The sequence below is a fragment of the Halichondria panicea genome, chromosome 6, assembly GCF_963675165.1.
Source record: "Halichondria panicea chromosome 6, odHalPani1.1, whole genome shotgun sequence".
NCBI classification, from domain to species: domain Eukaryota; kingdom Metazoa; phylum Porifera; class Demospongiae; order Suberitida; family Halichondriidae; genus Halichondria; species Halichondria panicea.
The window spans coordinates 2,691,963-2,704,462 of record NC_087382.1 but is presented as its reverse complement, the minus strand read 5'-3'; the positions used below and the strand labels follow the sequence as shown (position 1 = coordinate 2,704,462).

General features: G+C 43.9%; 8 protein-coding genes across 10 annotated transcripts in view; 4 read left to right on the top strand and 4 right to left on the bottom strand.

Moving 5' to 3' along the window:
- Window positions 1-2,047, bottom strand: part of LOC135337352 (inversin-like) — a 6,253-nt gene extending 4,206 nt beyond the window's left edge. The window contains exons 1-10 of the mRNA XM_064533282.1: window positions 1,876-2,047; window positions 1,664-1,821; window positions 1,497-1,567; window positions 1,387-1,426; window positions 1,266-1,328; window positions 1,155-1,220; window positions 952-1,093; window positions 340-389; window positions 118-285; window positions 1-62 (exon numbers count right to left, since the gene is read on the bottom strand). The exon at window positions 1-62 is cut by the window's left edge and continues 122 nt beyond it. Coding sequence (XP_064389352.1) covers window positions 1-62; window positions 118-285; window positions 340-389; window positions 952-1,093; window positions 1,155-1,220; window positions 1,266-1,328; window positions 1,387-1,426; window positions 1,497-1,567; window positions 1,664-1,821; window positions 1,876-2,011 — 956 coding nt within the window. The 5' untranslated portion in view covers window positions 2,012-2,047. The remainder of the gene's footprint in view (window positions 63-117; window positions 286-339; window positions 390-951; window positions 1,094-1,154; window positions 1,221-1,265; window positions 1,329-1,386; window positions 1,427-1,496; window positions 1,568-1,663; window positions 1,822-1,875) is intronic.
- LOC135337383 (uncharacterized) lies at window positions 2,031-4,545 on the top strand. Its single transcript, XM_064533317.1, has 5 exons — window positions 2,031-2,138; window positions 2,185-2,446; window positions 2,500-2,602; window positions 4,199-4,314; window positions 4,364-4,545. Exons 1-5 carry the CDS (start codon window positions 2,066-2,068, stop codon window positions 4,404-4,406), a joined length of 597 nt encoding a protein of 198 aa, XP_064389387.1. The 5' UTR covers window positions 2,031-2,065; the 3' UTR covers window positions 4,407-4,545.
- LOC135337370 (PAT complex subunit CCDC47-like) lies at window positions 4,401-6,868 on the bottom strand. Of its 2 annotated transcripts, none has more exons than XM_064533302.1 (13): window positions 6,721-6,868; window positions 6,629-6,666; window positions 6,535-6,576; window positions 6,433-6,486; window positions 6,251-6,378; window positions 6,156-6,202; window positions 5,985-6,103; window positions 5,835-5,900; window positions 5,493-5,776; window positions 4,974-5,035; window positions 4,843-4,922; window positions 4,625-4,792; window positions 4,401-4,573 (listed from the first exon to the last, which is right to left on the bottom strand). In XM_064533302.1, exons 1-13 carry the CDS (start codon window positions 6,866-6,868, stop codon window positions 4,502-4,504), a joined length of 1,308 nt encoding a protein of 435 aa, XP_064389372.1. In that variant the 3' UTR covers window positions 4,401-4,501. The 2 variants fall into 2 exon arrangements, with proteins under 2 accessions (XP_064389372.1, XP_064389373.1); XM_064533303.1 differs by having other exon boundaries at window positions 6,727-6,868.
- Window positions 6,867-7,529, top strand: LOC135337387 (huntingtin-interacting protein K-like; the record flags this gene model as incomplete). The annotated part of the gene is given in 4 exon segments (XM_064533322.1): window positions 6,867-7,085; window positions 7,172-7,227; window positions 7,280-7,331; window positions 7,450-7,529. Coding segments are annotated over 4 exon segments (407 nt in total), but the record flags the coding sequence as incomplete, so codon positions are not given.
- Window positions 7,530-7,549: 20 nt separating this feature from the next.
- Window positions 7,550-8,231, top strand: LOC135337392 (small ribosomal subunit protein eS27). Its single transcript, XM_064533327.1, has 4 exons — window positions 7,550-7,706; window positions 7,761-7,869; window positions 7,915-8,025; window positions 8,085-8,231. The coding sequence occupies exons 1-4, from the start codon at window positions 7,617-7,619 to the stop codon at window positions 8,111-8,113; spliced, it is 339 nt and encodes a 112-aa protein (XP_064389397.1). The 5' UTR covers window positions 7,550-7,616; the 3' UTR covers window positions 8,114-8,231.
- Window positions 8,195-8,930, bottom strand: LOC135337386 (signal recognition particle 19 kDa protein-like). Its single transcript, XM_064533321.1, has 3 exons — window positions 8,760-8,930; window positions 8,451-8,707; window positions 8,195-8,403 (listed from the first exon to the last, which is right to left on the bottom strand). The coding sequence occupies exons 1-3, from the start codon at window positions 8,819-8,821 to the stop codon at window positions 8,267-8,269; spliced, it is 456 nt and encodes a 151-aa protein (XP_064389391.1). The 5' UTR covers window positions 8,822-8,930; the 3' UTR covers window positions 8,195-8,266.
- A 103-nt stretch (window positions 8,931-9,033) lies between these two features.
- LOC135337371 (la protein homolog) lies at window positions 9,034-11,077 on the bottom strand. Its single transcript, XM_064533304.1, has 11 exons — window positions 10,739-11,077; window positions 10,620-10,692; window positions 10,440-10,546; window positions 10,282-10,386; window positions 10,167-10,229; window positions 9,954-10,108; window positions 9,843-9,902; window positions 9,696-9,789; window positions 9,587-9,649; window positions 9,370-9,487; window positions 9,034-9,233 (listed from the first exon to the last, which is right to left on the bottom strand). Exons 1-11 carry the CDS (start codon window positions 10,985-10,987, stop codon window positions 9,088-9,090), a joined length of 1,233 nt encoding a protein of 410 aa, XP_064389374.1. The 5' UTR covers window positions 10,988-11,077; the 3' UTR covers window positions 9,034-9,087.
- A 31-nt stretch (window positions 11,078-11,108) lies between these two features.
- LOC135337379 (inhibitor of growth protein 4-like) lies at window positions 11,109-12,374 on the top strand. 2 transcript variants are annotated; one of them, XM_064533313.1, is made up of 7 exons: window positions 11,109-11,185; window positions 11,235-11,306; window positions 11,368-11,537; window positions 11,588-11,736; window positions 11,789-11,881; window positions 11,953-12,136; window positions 12,188-12,374. In XM_064533313.1, exons 1-7 carry the CDS (start codon window positions 11,122-11,124, stop codon window positions 12,308-12,310), a joined length of 855 nt encoding a protein of 284 aa, XP_064389383.1. In that variant the 5' UTR covers window positions 11,109-11,121; the 3' UTR covers window positions 12,311-12,374. The 2 variants fall into 2 exon arrangements, with proteins under 2 accessions (XP_064389383.1, XP_064389382.1); XM_064533312.1 differs by having other exon boundaries at window positions 11,350-11,537.
- Window positions 12,375-12,500: the final 126 nt, after the last annotated feature.

Here is a 12,500-nt window from a genome sequence, read left to right as displayed (position 1 = left end):
AGGTCAGTCACAGCAGGGAAGGACAACAAGGCAGTGACACACTCCACATGATTTTTCTGGGCCTGTATGAGGAAGGGGGCACAGTATGGGGGGGGGGAACAGGGGAAGGGGGCTCACAGCATAATGTAGAGGGGTAGCTCCTACAGAGTCCAGCACTCCTGGGGCAGCACCACGCTCCATCAACAAGGTAACCACCTCAGAGAGACCCAGGACAGCAGCCCAATGAAGTGGAGTTCTGAACTGCATGTCCAGTGCATTCAGGTCAATCTTAGCCAGCCCAGAGCACTGTCAACAGAGGAGAGGTACAGGGATAGTGTGGATACAGGGGACAAGGCTTACCAAGCTGTCTATAATAGCGACATTGCCAGCAGCCACTGCCAAGTGAAGAGCTGCACACAAGAGAGAGATTATTATAGTGAGCAGTTGTATACACTGTAATACAGAGAAATTACATTTACTGATTTAAAAAAAGCCCCCAGGAGGGAATTGAACTCACACCTTATCTTTCATGTGATCTACTAAGCCACCACCCTAACCACTAAGCCACACCTTCTTCCCATAGTCCATCACATCTATGGCCTTACCCAACAGAAAATTACTAACAGCAAAAACTACAATCCAATTGTTCTAACTGTGGTTTTGCTGTTGGGCAATGCTCTGTTGGGCAATGCTAGTGCACTGCAATCAACTGTACACAGTGCTTTCAAGTACACTTTTACATGTAGCTGGTTGAAAATAGGGATGGAGGTCTGCATAGTATTTGATTCACCATCAAAACAACCACATTTCCTTGTTTGTAATGCGCTAAGTGCTCTGTACATGAACACCGTTGTTTGAATATCATTAAGAGAAATTAAGTAAACTACACTGACAAGTTGAATAGACTTTAGTTTCACTGTGTGTGTGTGTGTGTGTGTGTGTGTGTGTGTGTGTGTGTGTGTGTGTGTGTACCTGTTCTTCCCTCAGAGTCCTTAAGGTTGACTGCAGTGGGGGCTAACTCACACAGAGCCAGTACAGTGGATGGATCAGTATTGTTAGCAGTCCAATGCAAGGCAGTCTTGCCATCCATGTCAGTCACTACAATATCAGCACCCTAATACATGTAAAGAGTGGGGTGAGGGATGTAGAGGGAAGTGAGGATTATCACTACTCACTGCTTTGAGGAGCAATCGAACATTGTCTGTAGTGTTGTTATAGGCACTCCAATGAAGGGCCGTCATCTGCACAGATACCATGGTTACAGTAGTCATGACAACAGCAAGTACCTTTTCGTTGTCCGGCAGGTTTAGTTGGTGTGCCTTAAGTTTCCTCACAATTGCCCCCAAACACTACAAACAATACAACACGAGTATACCACAAGAGTTAGAGTGCTAGAAGAGGGCTTACCTTAGAGTTGGTATGGCTAGTGGCTAAGTGCAGAGGTGTCCTGCACGTGTGTGTGTGTGTGTGTGTGTGTGTGTGTGTGTGTGTGTGTGTGGTGTGTGTGTGGTGCAAACCTTCCATCATTGTCTTTAATGTGGACCTCAGGACATCGAGAGATTAACACACGGAGACTCTTGTAGCTTCCCTACACAAGAGCATATAGTGACACACACACCACAATCCATCCACTCACTACACATGTACATTAATGCGGCTTGTACACACACACACATACACATACAGTAATGGCAGCCCAGTGTAGGGCAGTCTGGCCATTGCTATCTTGTGCTGTTAGCAATGCCCCCTTCTTGAGTAGTGCAGTGAGTGTATCCACTTGATCAGCCATACATGAGTACATGAGTGCAGTGCGGCCCTGACCTTCCACCTCATCAACACCCTCTGTGTGTATGGGACAGTCAACACTGTACACTATATTACTATCCACACACATACCCGTCTCTAGGAGCGCCTCTAGCTTGCTGAGGTCTCCAGTGTAGGCAGCCACGTGTAAGGGACTCTGGAGCAACCATTCTTCATCAGGCGTTCCTTTAAGGGGGCCCAAAGAAGTGTCTTCTTTGAAGGCAGCCATTACTTTTGATGGGCTCTAATTAGAAAACAAATATCTCCATGGTGATAAGACAACATGGACAACAAAGAAGCTGCTTGGGAAGATAGTGTGGACTACGTCACACTCGCCAAGGCTGGTGGGAGGAAAGGTGTGTCATACATGTACTTCACTAGTATGATATCCCCATTACGTAGACCTCCTGGTGCACACGGAGTACACTGGTGTGTGTGAAGAGTGGAGCCCCTGTGTGGGCGGTGCCGGTGGTGTCGACTGGTTTGCACACCCCACACCGCCCCCTCCCCCTCCACATAACCATGACTACCAGTCATCCCTCAGCAGCTCTTGGATGACCTGGACCCTCCCCACAATAGACCCCCCACCCACCCATACAAGGGACCCCCCACCTAGGGGACCTCACAGTAGAACGCGCTCGGAGCCTATTAAACTGCCACAGATGTGAGTAAGCTGATGTGTGTTGTCAATGGTAACCTGGTATAATATAATTATAGATCTGAGGCTGTTGATTTGAGTCGCCTGTTGTCACTTGATTATCAGAGGGAATGGTTGGAGGAGAGGGAAGCCAGACAAGCACACGAGAAGCACACGGCTAAGGTAGCTACTATACTGCTACGTACAGTCAGTGTATAATAGGCATAACCCTAGCCATAACTTGAGTACAGTTGATCTAATGTCAAAATTTTTCTGAAAGCTTAGAAAAATTCGTTTCAAATGATGTGTTTTAATCCAAAATTTCGTCGCGGCCTAATTTGACATTTTCCGGCCTCGGACCATGGGCTATAATCCATGGTACGGCTTAATTAGAAAAAACTTTTATCTCTCGAATATCAACTTTGATGGTACCATTTGAAAGGTCTCTTTCTAAGCTTTCAGAAAAACCTAAAATTTTTGATTTTCGATCCACAGAACTCAAGTTATGACAGCTGAAACATTCCCAAAATCATCAATGATTAAACGGTGGGGGGGGGGTGTCTTTCAACAGCCATAACTTGAGTACAGTTGATTCAATGTCAAAAATTTTAGGATTTTCTGAAAGCTTAGAAAAATTCATTTCAAATGATGTGTTTCAATCCAAAATTTCGTCGCGGCCTAATTTGTCATTTTCCGGCCTCGGACCATGGGCTATAATCCATGGTACGGCTTAATTAGAAAAAACTTTTATCTCTCGAATATCAACTTTGATGGTACCATTTGAAAGGTCTCTTTCTAAGCTTTCAGAAAAACCTAAAATTTTTGATTTTCGATCCACAGAACTCAAGTTATGACAGCTGAAAGATTCCCAAAATCATTGATTAAACGGAGGGGGGGGGGGGGTGTCTTTCAACAGCCATAACTTGAGTACAGTTGATCCAATGTCAAAAACTTTAGGATTTTCTGAAAGCTTAGAAAAATTCGTTTCAAATGATGTGTTTCAATCCAAAATTTCGTCGCAGCCTAATTTGTCATTTTCCGGCCTCGGACCATGGGCTATATATAATCCATGGTACGGCTTAATTACAAAATGCTTTTATTTCTCGAATATCAACTTTAATGGTACCATTTGAAAGGTCTCTTTCTAAGCTTTCAGAAAAACCTAAAATTTTTGATTTTCGATCCACAGAACTCAAGTTATGACAGCTGAAAGATTCCCAAAATCATTGATTAAACGGAGGGGGGGGGGGGGGGTGTCTTTCAACAGCCATAACTTGAGTACAGTTGATCCAATCTCAAAAACTTTAGGATTTTCTGAAAGCTTAGAACAATTCGTTTCAAATGATGTGTTTCAATCCAAAATTTCGTCGCGGCCTAATTTGTCATTTTCCGGCCTCGGACCATGGGCTATAATCCATGGTACGGCTTAATTAGAAAATACTTTTATCTCTCAAATATCAACTTTGATGGTACCATTTGAAAGGTCTCTTTCTAAGCTTTCAGAAAAACCTAAAATTTTTGATTTTCAATCCACAGAACTCAAGTTATGACAGCTGAAAGATTCCCAAAATCATTGATTAAACGGAGGGGGGTGTCTTTCAACAGCCATAACTTGAGTACAGTTGATCCAATGTCAAAAACTTTAGGATTTTCTGAAAGCTTAGAAAAATTCGTTTCAAATGATGTGTTTCAATCCAAAATTTTGTCGCGGCCTATTTGTCATTTTCTGGCCTCGGACCATGGGCTATAATCCATCTTAATCTAGTCTTGTCCCTACAGTTGAAGAAAGCTGCTCAGAAGAGGAAGTTGCAAGAACACACTTCAAAAGCTCGCAAGATAGCAGGTGTGCATAACACAACAGGAGGTGCTGACAAGGCAAGATTTGTCATGAAGAGGTAACCCACAGTGTTGTTATTATGTTATTAAATACTACACACAATGTAGGTTTGCCAATGTCCCAGCCCGAGTCAAGTTGCCACCATTATGAACAAAATAATATGAACACTTTATTATATCTTTATACTTGCACACAATAATTATAACGGTCTATAGATTGTTTCCTAATAAATTCTATTGATGTGTTCACTTCATTGCCACTCTCATTCCCTTGACTTTGGGTTGGTTTCTCTTGCGTGCTTTCTTATTCTCACGTTCCTTAACATAATAATACAGATACAATAATGAAGAATGTGATTAATTCTGTACCTCCATTTTCCTCTGTTTGTCAGGATCAGTCTCTGCTAGCATCTTCTCTTTGGCAGCTTTAGCTTTGTCCTCACGTCTATGTTGGGCTGCCTCTTGTCGCTGGGAGTGGGCTAACTTCTCCAGACTAGCACTCACTTTAGACCTGTTCCTATTAGCCTTGCTACGACCCTATGATACAAGAAAGATTGTGATAATAGCAGGTGGCACCAATCACTAACCTCTTTGCTGAGCTTGATAGATGCGATATGCTCCAGCAACTGAAGGGAAAACTTCATCAGAACATTGTCCATAGAACAACCTGCATGTGTGTGGGTGTCATGTGTACATGCAATACATGAAGGCTGATTACCTGCAAATGTAACAATAACTCTCTTTTCAGGCTTCTTAACAACCACTGTGTCAGAGTCCTCACTGTGTGTGTGTGTGATTTGTTTGATAAGAGATACCACAATAATCAGAATGTTGGTCAGGCCCCATCAAGGTAAGTAACTGTGACACAAACCAAGGCTCTCAGAACAAGGTCATAACCAGTAAGCGCGAAGGTACTTATATTTCGTGGAATGACCTCTAGAAGCATTTCGTTGCACAATGTTTGTGGAATGACTGCTTACTGAAAGCCACGCCTTTAATCTTTGCACGTTATAGCAGATAATTCTAACAATTTTCGTGTAGGATTGCTAACCCACGAAATCAGCGAAAATTAAAGACCCTCGAAAATTTCGCACTATATGGTAGTCAATCTAAACACAAAGTTACAGGCTCTTATAATATTGACAACCAAAAGATCTACAAAAGCCATAATTAGCTATAAAAGAGCAACAGATTTAGAGACCAAAGTAATAATCAACAGAGAATAGTAGTAGTGTACCTGTCCTGTGTTATGCCAGTGTACTGGTCAGTGATGTGGATGCTGAGGATATCGTGCGAGTGCTTTGATAAGAAGGTCATGATTCTATCACTGAGCACACTAGCAGCCACCTCTCCAGACTCTGTAGCTTGGAACAATCCATCAGCACGTGCCATGGGTTTGATGGATGGTGAGTAGCGACTCAGATCCTCATACTCTTTGACTAGCTTTGTTAGAGCTCTTTTCTGACCACAAGCAAATATTAAAGTGTCCATATCATTTTCATCCAGCTGGAATATTACTGTCTGTATGAACACAAGTAATCTGTTGTTATACACTCCTCCATAGCTCCACACAACTTACCGTACTGTCCGTGTTTGGCTGTAGGAATGCAGAGAATATAGAGAAGAGGTCTTGTCTTGGGCTCAGCTGTAAGTGAGTGCATGAGGTGGTGTGCTTGTGTAGAGACAGCTAGGTGTGCACGAGGTGGTGTGCTTGTGTAGACTAGAGTACCTTCATATGTGTGAGCATTCCTATGCAGTGTGCTCGGCCAGAGGTCCATAGTACATACTCATCATCGGCTAGCTTAACAAGCTCTCCTTCAGTAGGGTCGTCCCCTTCACCACTGTCCCCTATGTGGAGGGTATTGACTCAAACCATTCACCCATTCTCACACTCACTTACCAACCAATGTAAAGTTTGTATCCAACAATTCCCTGTGTGCTGACAACCTGCAAACAAGCTCTTACAATAGCACACACAAGATGTGCATGTCATACCATGAGTAGGCCAGTGAACTGTTTCTGGCCCGTCCAATGAAATAGTTGAGTAGATAGAGGCCCATGCAAAGTACTACCACCAGCTCCACAATGTAGGCCTGCCAGAAAGGCTTCATCTTGCCTGTAGACTGGTGTGTGTGTGTGTGTGTGTGTGTGCGTGTGTGTGTGTGTGTGTGTATTACCTCTGATAGTGTGAGATCATCAGGGGACTGCCTGGATTGTGATGGTGCTGCTCCCTAGAAGGAGGAGGGGCTGCTACACAAGTACACACGTACAATAACTACCTCAAACTCTTCTCCATCAATGTCCTCATCTTCTTCAGGCAACTGGAGCAGGAATATCAGACAGTGGTACATACATTACCTACCTACACTGTACCTCTTCCTCTCCCTCCTCCTCATAGTCAGTATCCAGCTCTGCAGGAGAGAGATCAACAAGTCAATGATACACACCAGGGACTACTAGCTCACCTTCACCTTCATCATCATCTAACTCTTCAGACACCTCAAAATCAAACTCTGCCTCATCTTCATCAAACTCCTCAAAATCCTCATCTCTGTAGGCAGTGCTCGCAGTGACTAAGAGAAGACATAACACTAGCAATCTCAACACAGCCATGACCACGAGGAGCCCAGTAGTGTACAGTGCTAAATTAATGTGCAGATTTATACACAACGAACGTACACATCTACGACTCGCTAACTGCCCACATGCACACAGTAAAATGGCTGAAGAAACTGCTAATAAGAAGAGCCATCGTGATGAGGAGACGCAAGGACTAGAGAAGGTCTCTGATTATGTGGAGGAGTTGGATGCAGCACCAGAGCTCGGACATGTGGGTATAGTCTAAGACTAGCTATCTGTAATATAGCTGTGTGTATAATGCAATGCTCTCCGTGTGTGTGTGGTTTGTGTGTGCAGGCCATGTCGATGCTCGAGGGTGATCACAGTAAAAAGAATGAAGCTAAATTAAAACGGTAAGAGTTGTTTTGTGAGCGACAAGTTCTTGTTCAAGAATTTGATTTGTAGCGATCAAGAGCTTGCTAAAGTGGTCATCAAGAAACAAGAAGTAGAGCTTATTGTAAGTTCCATTAGCCTAACAGCCTATGACGAATAGTGGTAGCCTATCAATTCTTATAGGGGTGAGCTATAACCAGTTGTGTGTTGGTATAATTATGTACTTATAATGGCCATTGCAGATGACTGAGTTGGACGTATCCAAGGCAACAGCTGAGAGGACTCTGAGAGAACACAAAGGAGACATTATTAAAGCATTGCATGCACTCACTAACTGAGGACACTTGTGTGTTGAATCCACCATTATCCGTAATGTGGCTTATTTGTTTACTTGTAATGCGCATGCGCAATGTTGCAACACGTTGAGAAAGCACGAGGTCGTTCAGGGTCTGCCTCTTTTCCTATTAGTGTCCATCAGAGAATACAGTACAGAATGCCGGTGAGTCAGTGTGTTGTATGGTGATGTGCAAGCTCTACTGCTTGTGTTGTGTAGTTGGCCAGGGACCTATTACACCCAACTCCCGAGGAGGAAGCAAGAAAACACAAGCTCAAGAGACTGGTCCAAAGTCCCAACAGCTTCTTCATGGACGTTAAGTGTCCCGGTGAGACCATTCTGTTACTGATATTGTGTTGACTTGTCCCTGTAGGTTGTTACAAGATCACCACAGTGTTTAGCCATGCTCAGACTGTAGTGCTGTGTGTGAGTTGCAGTACTGTTCTTGCTCAGCCTACTGGTGGTAGGGCCCGGCTTACTGAAGGTATATACCATGACACTAAAATTCATACACAAATTATAATCATTGATCCTTAACTGCAGGTTGCAGTTTCAGACGGAAGCCGTATTGAATGACTTATATACTGTAGCTCTTGAGTTTTATTTGCTCACTGGCTACTCAGCCATTTTGTACTATAAATGTTGAAATGGCATTGTGATTGTGAGAATATAATTCATTTGAATATCATATTAACACCACAATGATTGTGTACAGTCCAAACAGTTTATTTTCGTTTCTTTTTCTTCTTTGATGCTCCTGAACTTTGCCCACCACCAGTGACTCCACCCTCTGTTGACTTGCCACCTTGTCGTGTCTTTAGTTTAGGGATCACTTCACTGAGCATGAGCAATAGCTCTCGTCCTGTACAAGAGTAAGCATATAATGAGAGGATGGGTACACCCACTCACTGCTAGTAATGTTCTCCAGCACTGGAGTGCCATCCACAGCCATCAATTGAACTCTCAGCCTGCCTCCATGCAGCTGGTCTTTGATTGGCTCTCTTGGATAATGCTTTGCCTCCAGGTAGCAGTTCAAACCTAGACTAGTACACACATCTCGCATCTCCAGACATGTTGGATTGTCTACTGCCTTGCTCTTTGGGATTCTTCTCCCATTAACCAGCGTCTTCTTGGCATTCAGATAGGCTGGGTACACACACACAAACCTGCCACCAGTCATCATACTCGTACTCAAGTTAAGTGTTTATTGTCACTTACCTCTTCTGATCATCATAGGGAAGTTTCTTGTAGGGACTCAGACTAACTGTGTCCGTGGCCATTACACACGTACACTCCGGAACATTTAACAGGTACTATACTAGGCGATCTCCTCCACTGCACTGCACTGGTAGTCTCGAATTCCGAATTCCAGCCTCTTTGCAAGAAGTTGAGGGCGTGGCTAGACTACTGCACCTGGTTAAAACCACGCCTAGGCTCTAAATAGCTAAGGACGGGTAGTCTCGAGGCTATAGCGCTCCCACTATAATTATGGTGTCCTTTCAAAACAAGTAATGTAAAGGGAAAAATATAGAAAAGTAGAAAAGTACTAGTCTTCAGTTTTGAGTTGCTTAAATGGACGTGGTCTTTCATCTCTCCTGGCCTTCCTCTTGTATCCACCACGACCTTTGCTCCCAGACATCTTCATTCTTTTTTTATCTTCAAGTTTAGTCCAATATTTTATTTCCTCTGAGCCTGCATGTGTGTGCATGGGAGTAAGCAAGTGTGTGTGTGTGTGAGGGGGGTAAGCAAGTGTGTGTGTGTGTGTGTGAGGGGGGGGTAAGCAAGTGTGTGTGTGTGTGTGTGTGTGTGGGTAAGCAAGTGTGTGTACCTTCCAGGACTCTCACAACAGTGTCCACTCCTAGCAGTTGTGGTGGTTGGTCAGCATTACTACTCAAACCTTCCACTGCTTTGATAGCTCCTCCTTCTTCCTTGAAACGCACAAATCCCTACAGTGTGTGTAGTGTGTACCACCCACTCACCCTTAGTGTGTGTAGTGTGTACCACCCACTCACCCTTAGTGTGTGTAGTGTGTACCACCCACTCACCTCAGTGCGATCGTCATCAGAGAAATCTACAAACGCCACTGTTGCATACTCACTGAAAGCTTCCTGTGTATACATTCAATCAATGGTGGTCTTAGCACATTCAGCACACCTTTATAGACTCCCATGTTGGACTAGCGCCACAGCCTTTGAAATGCAGAACACAATCTTTAGACTTAACCACTTGTTCTTTGCTTTCAGACAATCTGTACTGACCATTATACACAGATAGGATTAGTGAGGTAGGAGGCGGCCTCACTCTGTTCCAACACTTTTCTTTTCCTTTCTGTCACTATTCTTACGCTGAAAATAACCTTCCCTGTAGAGACAATAATGAGGACAATCCTTCACTTAATGTTATAGTTCTCACTTTGACTCCTTTGTCAGATCTGAGCTGTGGAACTGTACATTTTGTGTGGCAAGGAAAGAGTCAGCGATGCTTTTGGATCCAAACTCAACAAATACTGAGCCTTTAAACTTGCGCCCGTCATCAGCTCCAAATCTACGCATCTGAATGTGCTCCACCTGTCAGGGGTCAAAGGGATTACAGCGCACACACATAGAGTGGATGGAGTGATTATACCTTTCCAAAGCCTTCAAAGAATGTTTGCAGTTGATCTAAAGTGACATTTTCTGGAAAGCCTTTCTGTACATGCAATAGGTATTAGCGCGCACACACACACACAAAGTGCACTTACCACATACACTGTTTTGCATTTGATGACCTTTCTCAGATCAGGGGAGAATATATCTGGTAATGGCTTGTCTGGATAACGTCTAACACATCCACCATCAGAGCTCACCTGATAAGCACATATATAATAAGGGAACACTACTGACCATACACACGACCTACCTGTACTAAAGTGCTGCCACTCTGTCTCACAACATTGGCAATCAACTCCTCATTGGAAGACAATGCCTTGAGTCTATTGAATGTGAGCAACGTGGCAATGGGCACGTCTACAAAGCTCAGTTAAGATCATACACACACACACACACAGTAGAGGTAGTACGTGTACTGACTATAGGATACAGCCTCCTTCTCCACTAGCTGCTGCTTGTTGTAGAAACTTGTCCCTTGGGAGATTTCTATCACCAAAGTAGTACTGTATGAACAAATGGATCAACCTCTCCCCTCCCTCACACACACACCTCAATCTGTCGCAGTATCTTCTCTTCTAGTGGCCCAGTGCTTGAAGGAGCATCCGAGGCAGGCTTTATAGTGTCATCAGTAGAATCAGAGGCAGGCTTTATAGTGTCATCAGTAGAATCCGAGGCAGGCTTTATAGTGTCTTCAGTAGAATCCGAGGCAGGTGGCTCTACAGCTTTTATAGTGTCTTCAGTAGAGTCTGCCTTGACTGTAGTTGATGGCTTGTCTGTTGTTTCCGAGCTGGTAGACATTTGTCTAATACTATACTGTACTGGCTGTGTTTAATGTTTTATTCTCTTACAACCACGTGGGTGACTTTCAATCTTGATAATGCACACTTAAACTTTGCACTACGGCATGCACTTCGCACTACATATTCTTGATAATGCACACCATACAAATAATTATAAGAATGGCTGTAGCTGCTTACCTGGATAAGTACTTTGAATGTAAGTGTGTGTGTATTCATCGGGTGTTAATACTAGAGGCCCACTTTAGGTGTCGAGTATTTACCTCTGGAGATCCAGCGATGTCTAACTGAGCTCAGAGACACAGAAATGGAGTCTAGAGGTAGGCCATAGTACCAGTGCAGTAGTAGCGGTGGTGGTGTTAGTTACTTCTGTTTGTGCAGGTGCTGTAGAAGATGTGAAGAGTCTCAAGACACTGTTGTCTGTGGCTGTGCACAATAGTGGTGATGAGGGGCAACAAGTTGTGTTGTTTAGAAGACTACAGAGCAAGCTTTTGCTCATTAGAGATTTGGGGAATCGAAAGCTTCAAGTTTCTTCCCGATTGCTGGAGACAGTGAGCACACTCATACCATCCACCCACCCATACACACGTTGTCTGTGTAGGTGGACGATTATGAACAACAGCTGCTCCAGAAACAGAAAGCTGTCGATAGCTCCTCAACAATAGACGAATTTTATCATGCTCAGAAAGTGTTGACGTCTGGCAAAGAACTGAGTGGAATAATCAGCTCTGCAAAGCGTTCCTCAGGTACCTAGCGCAACCATTCTTGTGTCCATAGTAACCACTCTTTGGTATGCAGGTACTAAGAGAGTGCGTCCTGTTGATCTGTGCAATGATGAGGACACTCCCAACAATGCACGATCTGCCAAGAAGAAGATCAAGACCATCAGGAAGAAGTGTGTGTGTGTGTGTGTGTGTGTGTGTGTGTGTGTGTGTGTGTGTGTGTGTTAGCTTCCTCCCCACACAGGACTAGTACTGTTCCTGCTCCTACTCCTGGAGGGCTGGTGGCTAGTGTTGATGAGTCTTCTCCACCGGTACCTGCTGTACCTATGCCTGACCTCTCTTCACAACCTTTAGACCCCAATGAACCAACCTACTGTCTATGTCAGCAAGTTTCCTTTGGAGAGATGATCGGTTGTGACAATGATGATGTAAGAGTTGTACTCTTGGTGTGTTGTTATCATTGTATGTTGTTCTTGCAGTGTTCCATTGAATGGTTCCACTTCCAGTGTGTGAATCTCACGTCCAAACCCAAGGGCAAGTGGTTCTGTCCACAGTGTGCACAAGGTCGCAGAGGCAGTAAACCAGTCAATAGGCAGTCGTAGTATCTCTATCCTGTTGCAATTGTCTCCTCATAATGATAATAATTAATTATTATTGTCAACAAAATACACCTGTTAGCTTGCAGAAATAGTGGGTGGGGCTGGTATGTTTTTGCAGAATTAGTGGGTGGGGCTGGTATGTTCTTCACAAGGCCTTCAGTGCGCATGTCATGATGAGCACATGTTATTTGCA

What these genes read in the sequence shown, in the direction of transcription:
- LOC135337371 (XM_064533304.1), bottom strand. Translation starts at nt 10,987, where the DNA reads ATGTCTACCAGCTCGGAAACAACAGACAAGCCATCAACTACAGTCAAG. An exon ending in GATCTGACAAAGGAGTCAAA is followed by an intron (nt 9,903 to 9,953) that starts GTGAGAACTATA and finishes TTGTCTCTACAG; the next exon opens with GGAAGGTTATTTTCAGCGTA. An exon ending in CAACATGGGAGTCTATAAAG is followed by an intron (nt 9,650 to 9,695) that starts GTGTGCTGAATG and finishes ATGTATACACAG; the next exon opens with GAAGCTTTCAGTGAGTATGC.
- LOC135337370 (XM_064533302.1), bottom strand. Translation starts at nt 6,868, where the DNA reads ATGGCTGTGTTGAGATTGCTAGTGTTATGTCTTCTCTTAGTCACTGCG. An exon ending in TTGATGGAGAAGAGTTTGAG is followed by an intron (nt 6,487 to 6,534) that starts GTAGTTATTGTA and finishes TCCTCCTTCTAG; the next exon opens with GGAGCAGCACCATCACAATC. An exon ending in AGTTCACTGGCCTACTCATG is followed by an intron (nt 6,203 to 6,250) that starts GTATGACATGCA and finishes GCTTGTTTGCAG; the next exon opens with GTTGTCAGCACACAGGGAAT.
- LOC135337392 (XM_064533327.1), top strand. Translation starts at nt 7,617, where the DNA reads ATGTTGCAACACGTTGAGAAAGCACGAGGTCGTTCAGGGTCTGCCTCT. An exon ending in GAATACAGTACAGAATGCCG is followed by an intron (nt 7,707 to 7,760) that starts GTGAGTCAGTGT and finishes TGTGTTGTGTAG; the next exon opens with TTGGCCAGGGACCTATTACA. An exon ending in CATGGACGTTAAGTGTCCCG is followed by an intron (nt 7,870 to 7,914) that starts GTGAGACCATTC and finishes TTGTCCCTGTAG; the next exon opens with GTTGTTACAAGATCACCACA.
- LOC135337383 (XM_064533317.1), top strand. Translation starts at nt 2,066, where the DNA reads ATGGACAACAAAGAAGCTGCTTGGGAAGATAGTGTGGACTACGTCACA. An exon ending in CAAGGCTGGTGGGAGGAAAG is followed by an intron (nt 2,139 to 2,184) that starts GTGTGTCATACA and finishes CCCATTACGTAG; the next exon opens with ACCTCCTGGTGCACACGGAG. An exon ending in ACGAGAAGCACACGGCTAAG is followed by an intron (nt 2,603 to 4,198) that starts GTAGCTACTATA and finishes TTGTCCCTACAG; the next exon opens with TTGAAGAAAGCTGCTCAGAA.
- LOC135337379 (XM_064533312.1), top strand. Translation starts at nt 11,122, where the DNA reads ATGCACACCATACAAATAATTATAAGAATGGCTGTAGCTGCTTACCTG. An exon ending in CCTGGATAAGTACTTTGAAT is followed by an intron (nt 11,186 to 11,234) that starts GTAAGTGTGTGT and finishes GGCCCACTTTAG; the next exon opens with GTGTCGAGTATTTACCTCTG. An exon ending in ATCAAGACCATCAGGAAGAA is followed by an intron (nt 11,882 to 11,952) that starts GTGTGTGTGTGT and finishes CTCCCCACACAG; the next exon opens with GACTAGTACTGTTCCTGCTC.
- LOC135337386 (XM_064533321.1), bottom strand. Translation starts at nt 8,821, where the DNA reads ATGGCCACGGACACAGTTAGTCTGAGTCCCTACAAGAAACTTCCCTAT. An exon ending in CCCTATGATGATCAGAAGAG is followed by an intron (nt 8,708 to 8,759) that starts GTAAGTGACAAT and finishes GACTGGTGGCAG; the next exon opens with GTTTGTGTGTGTGTACCCAG. An exon ending in GCTGGAGAACATTACTAGCA is followed by an intron (nt 8,404 to 8,450) that starts GTGAGTGGGTGT and finishes ACTCTTGTACAG; the next exon opens with GACGAGAGCTATTGCTCATG.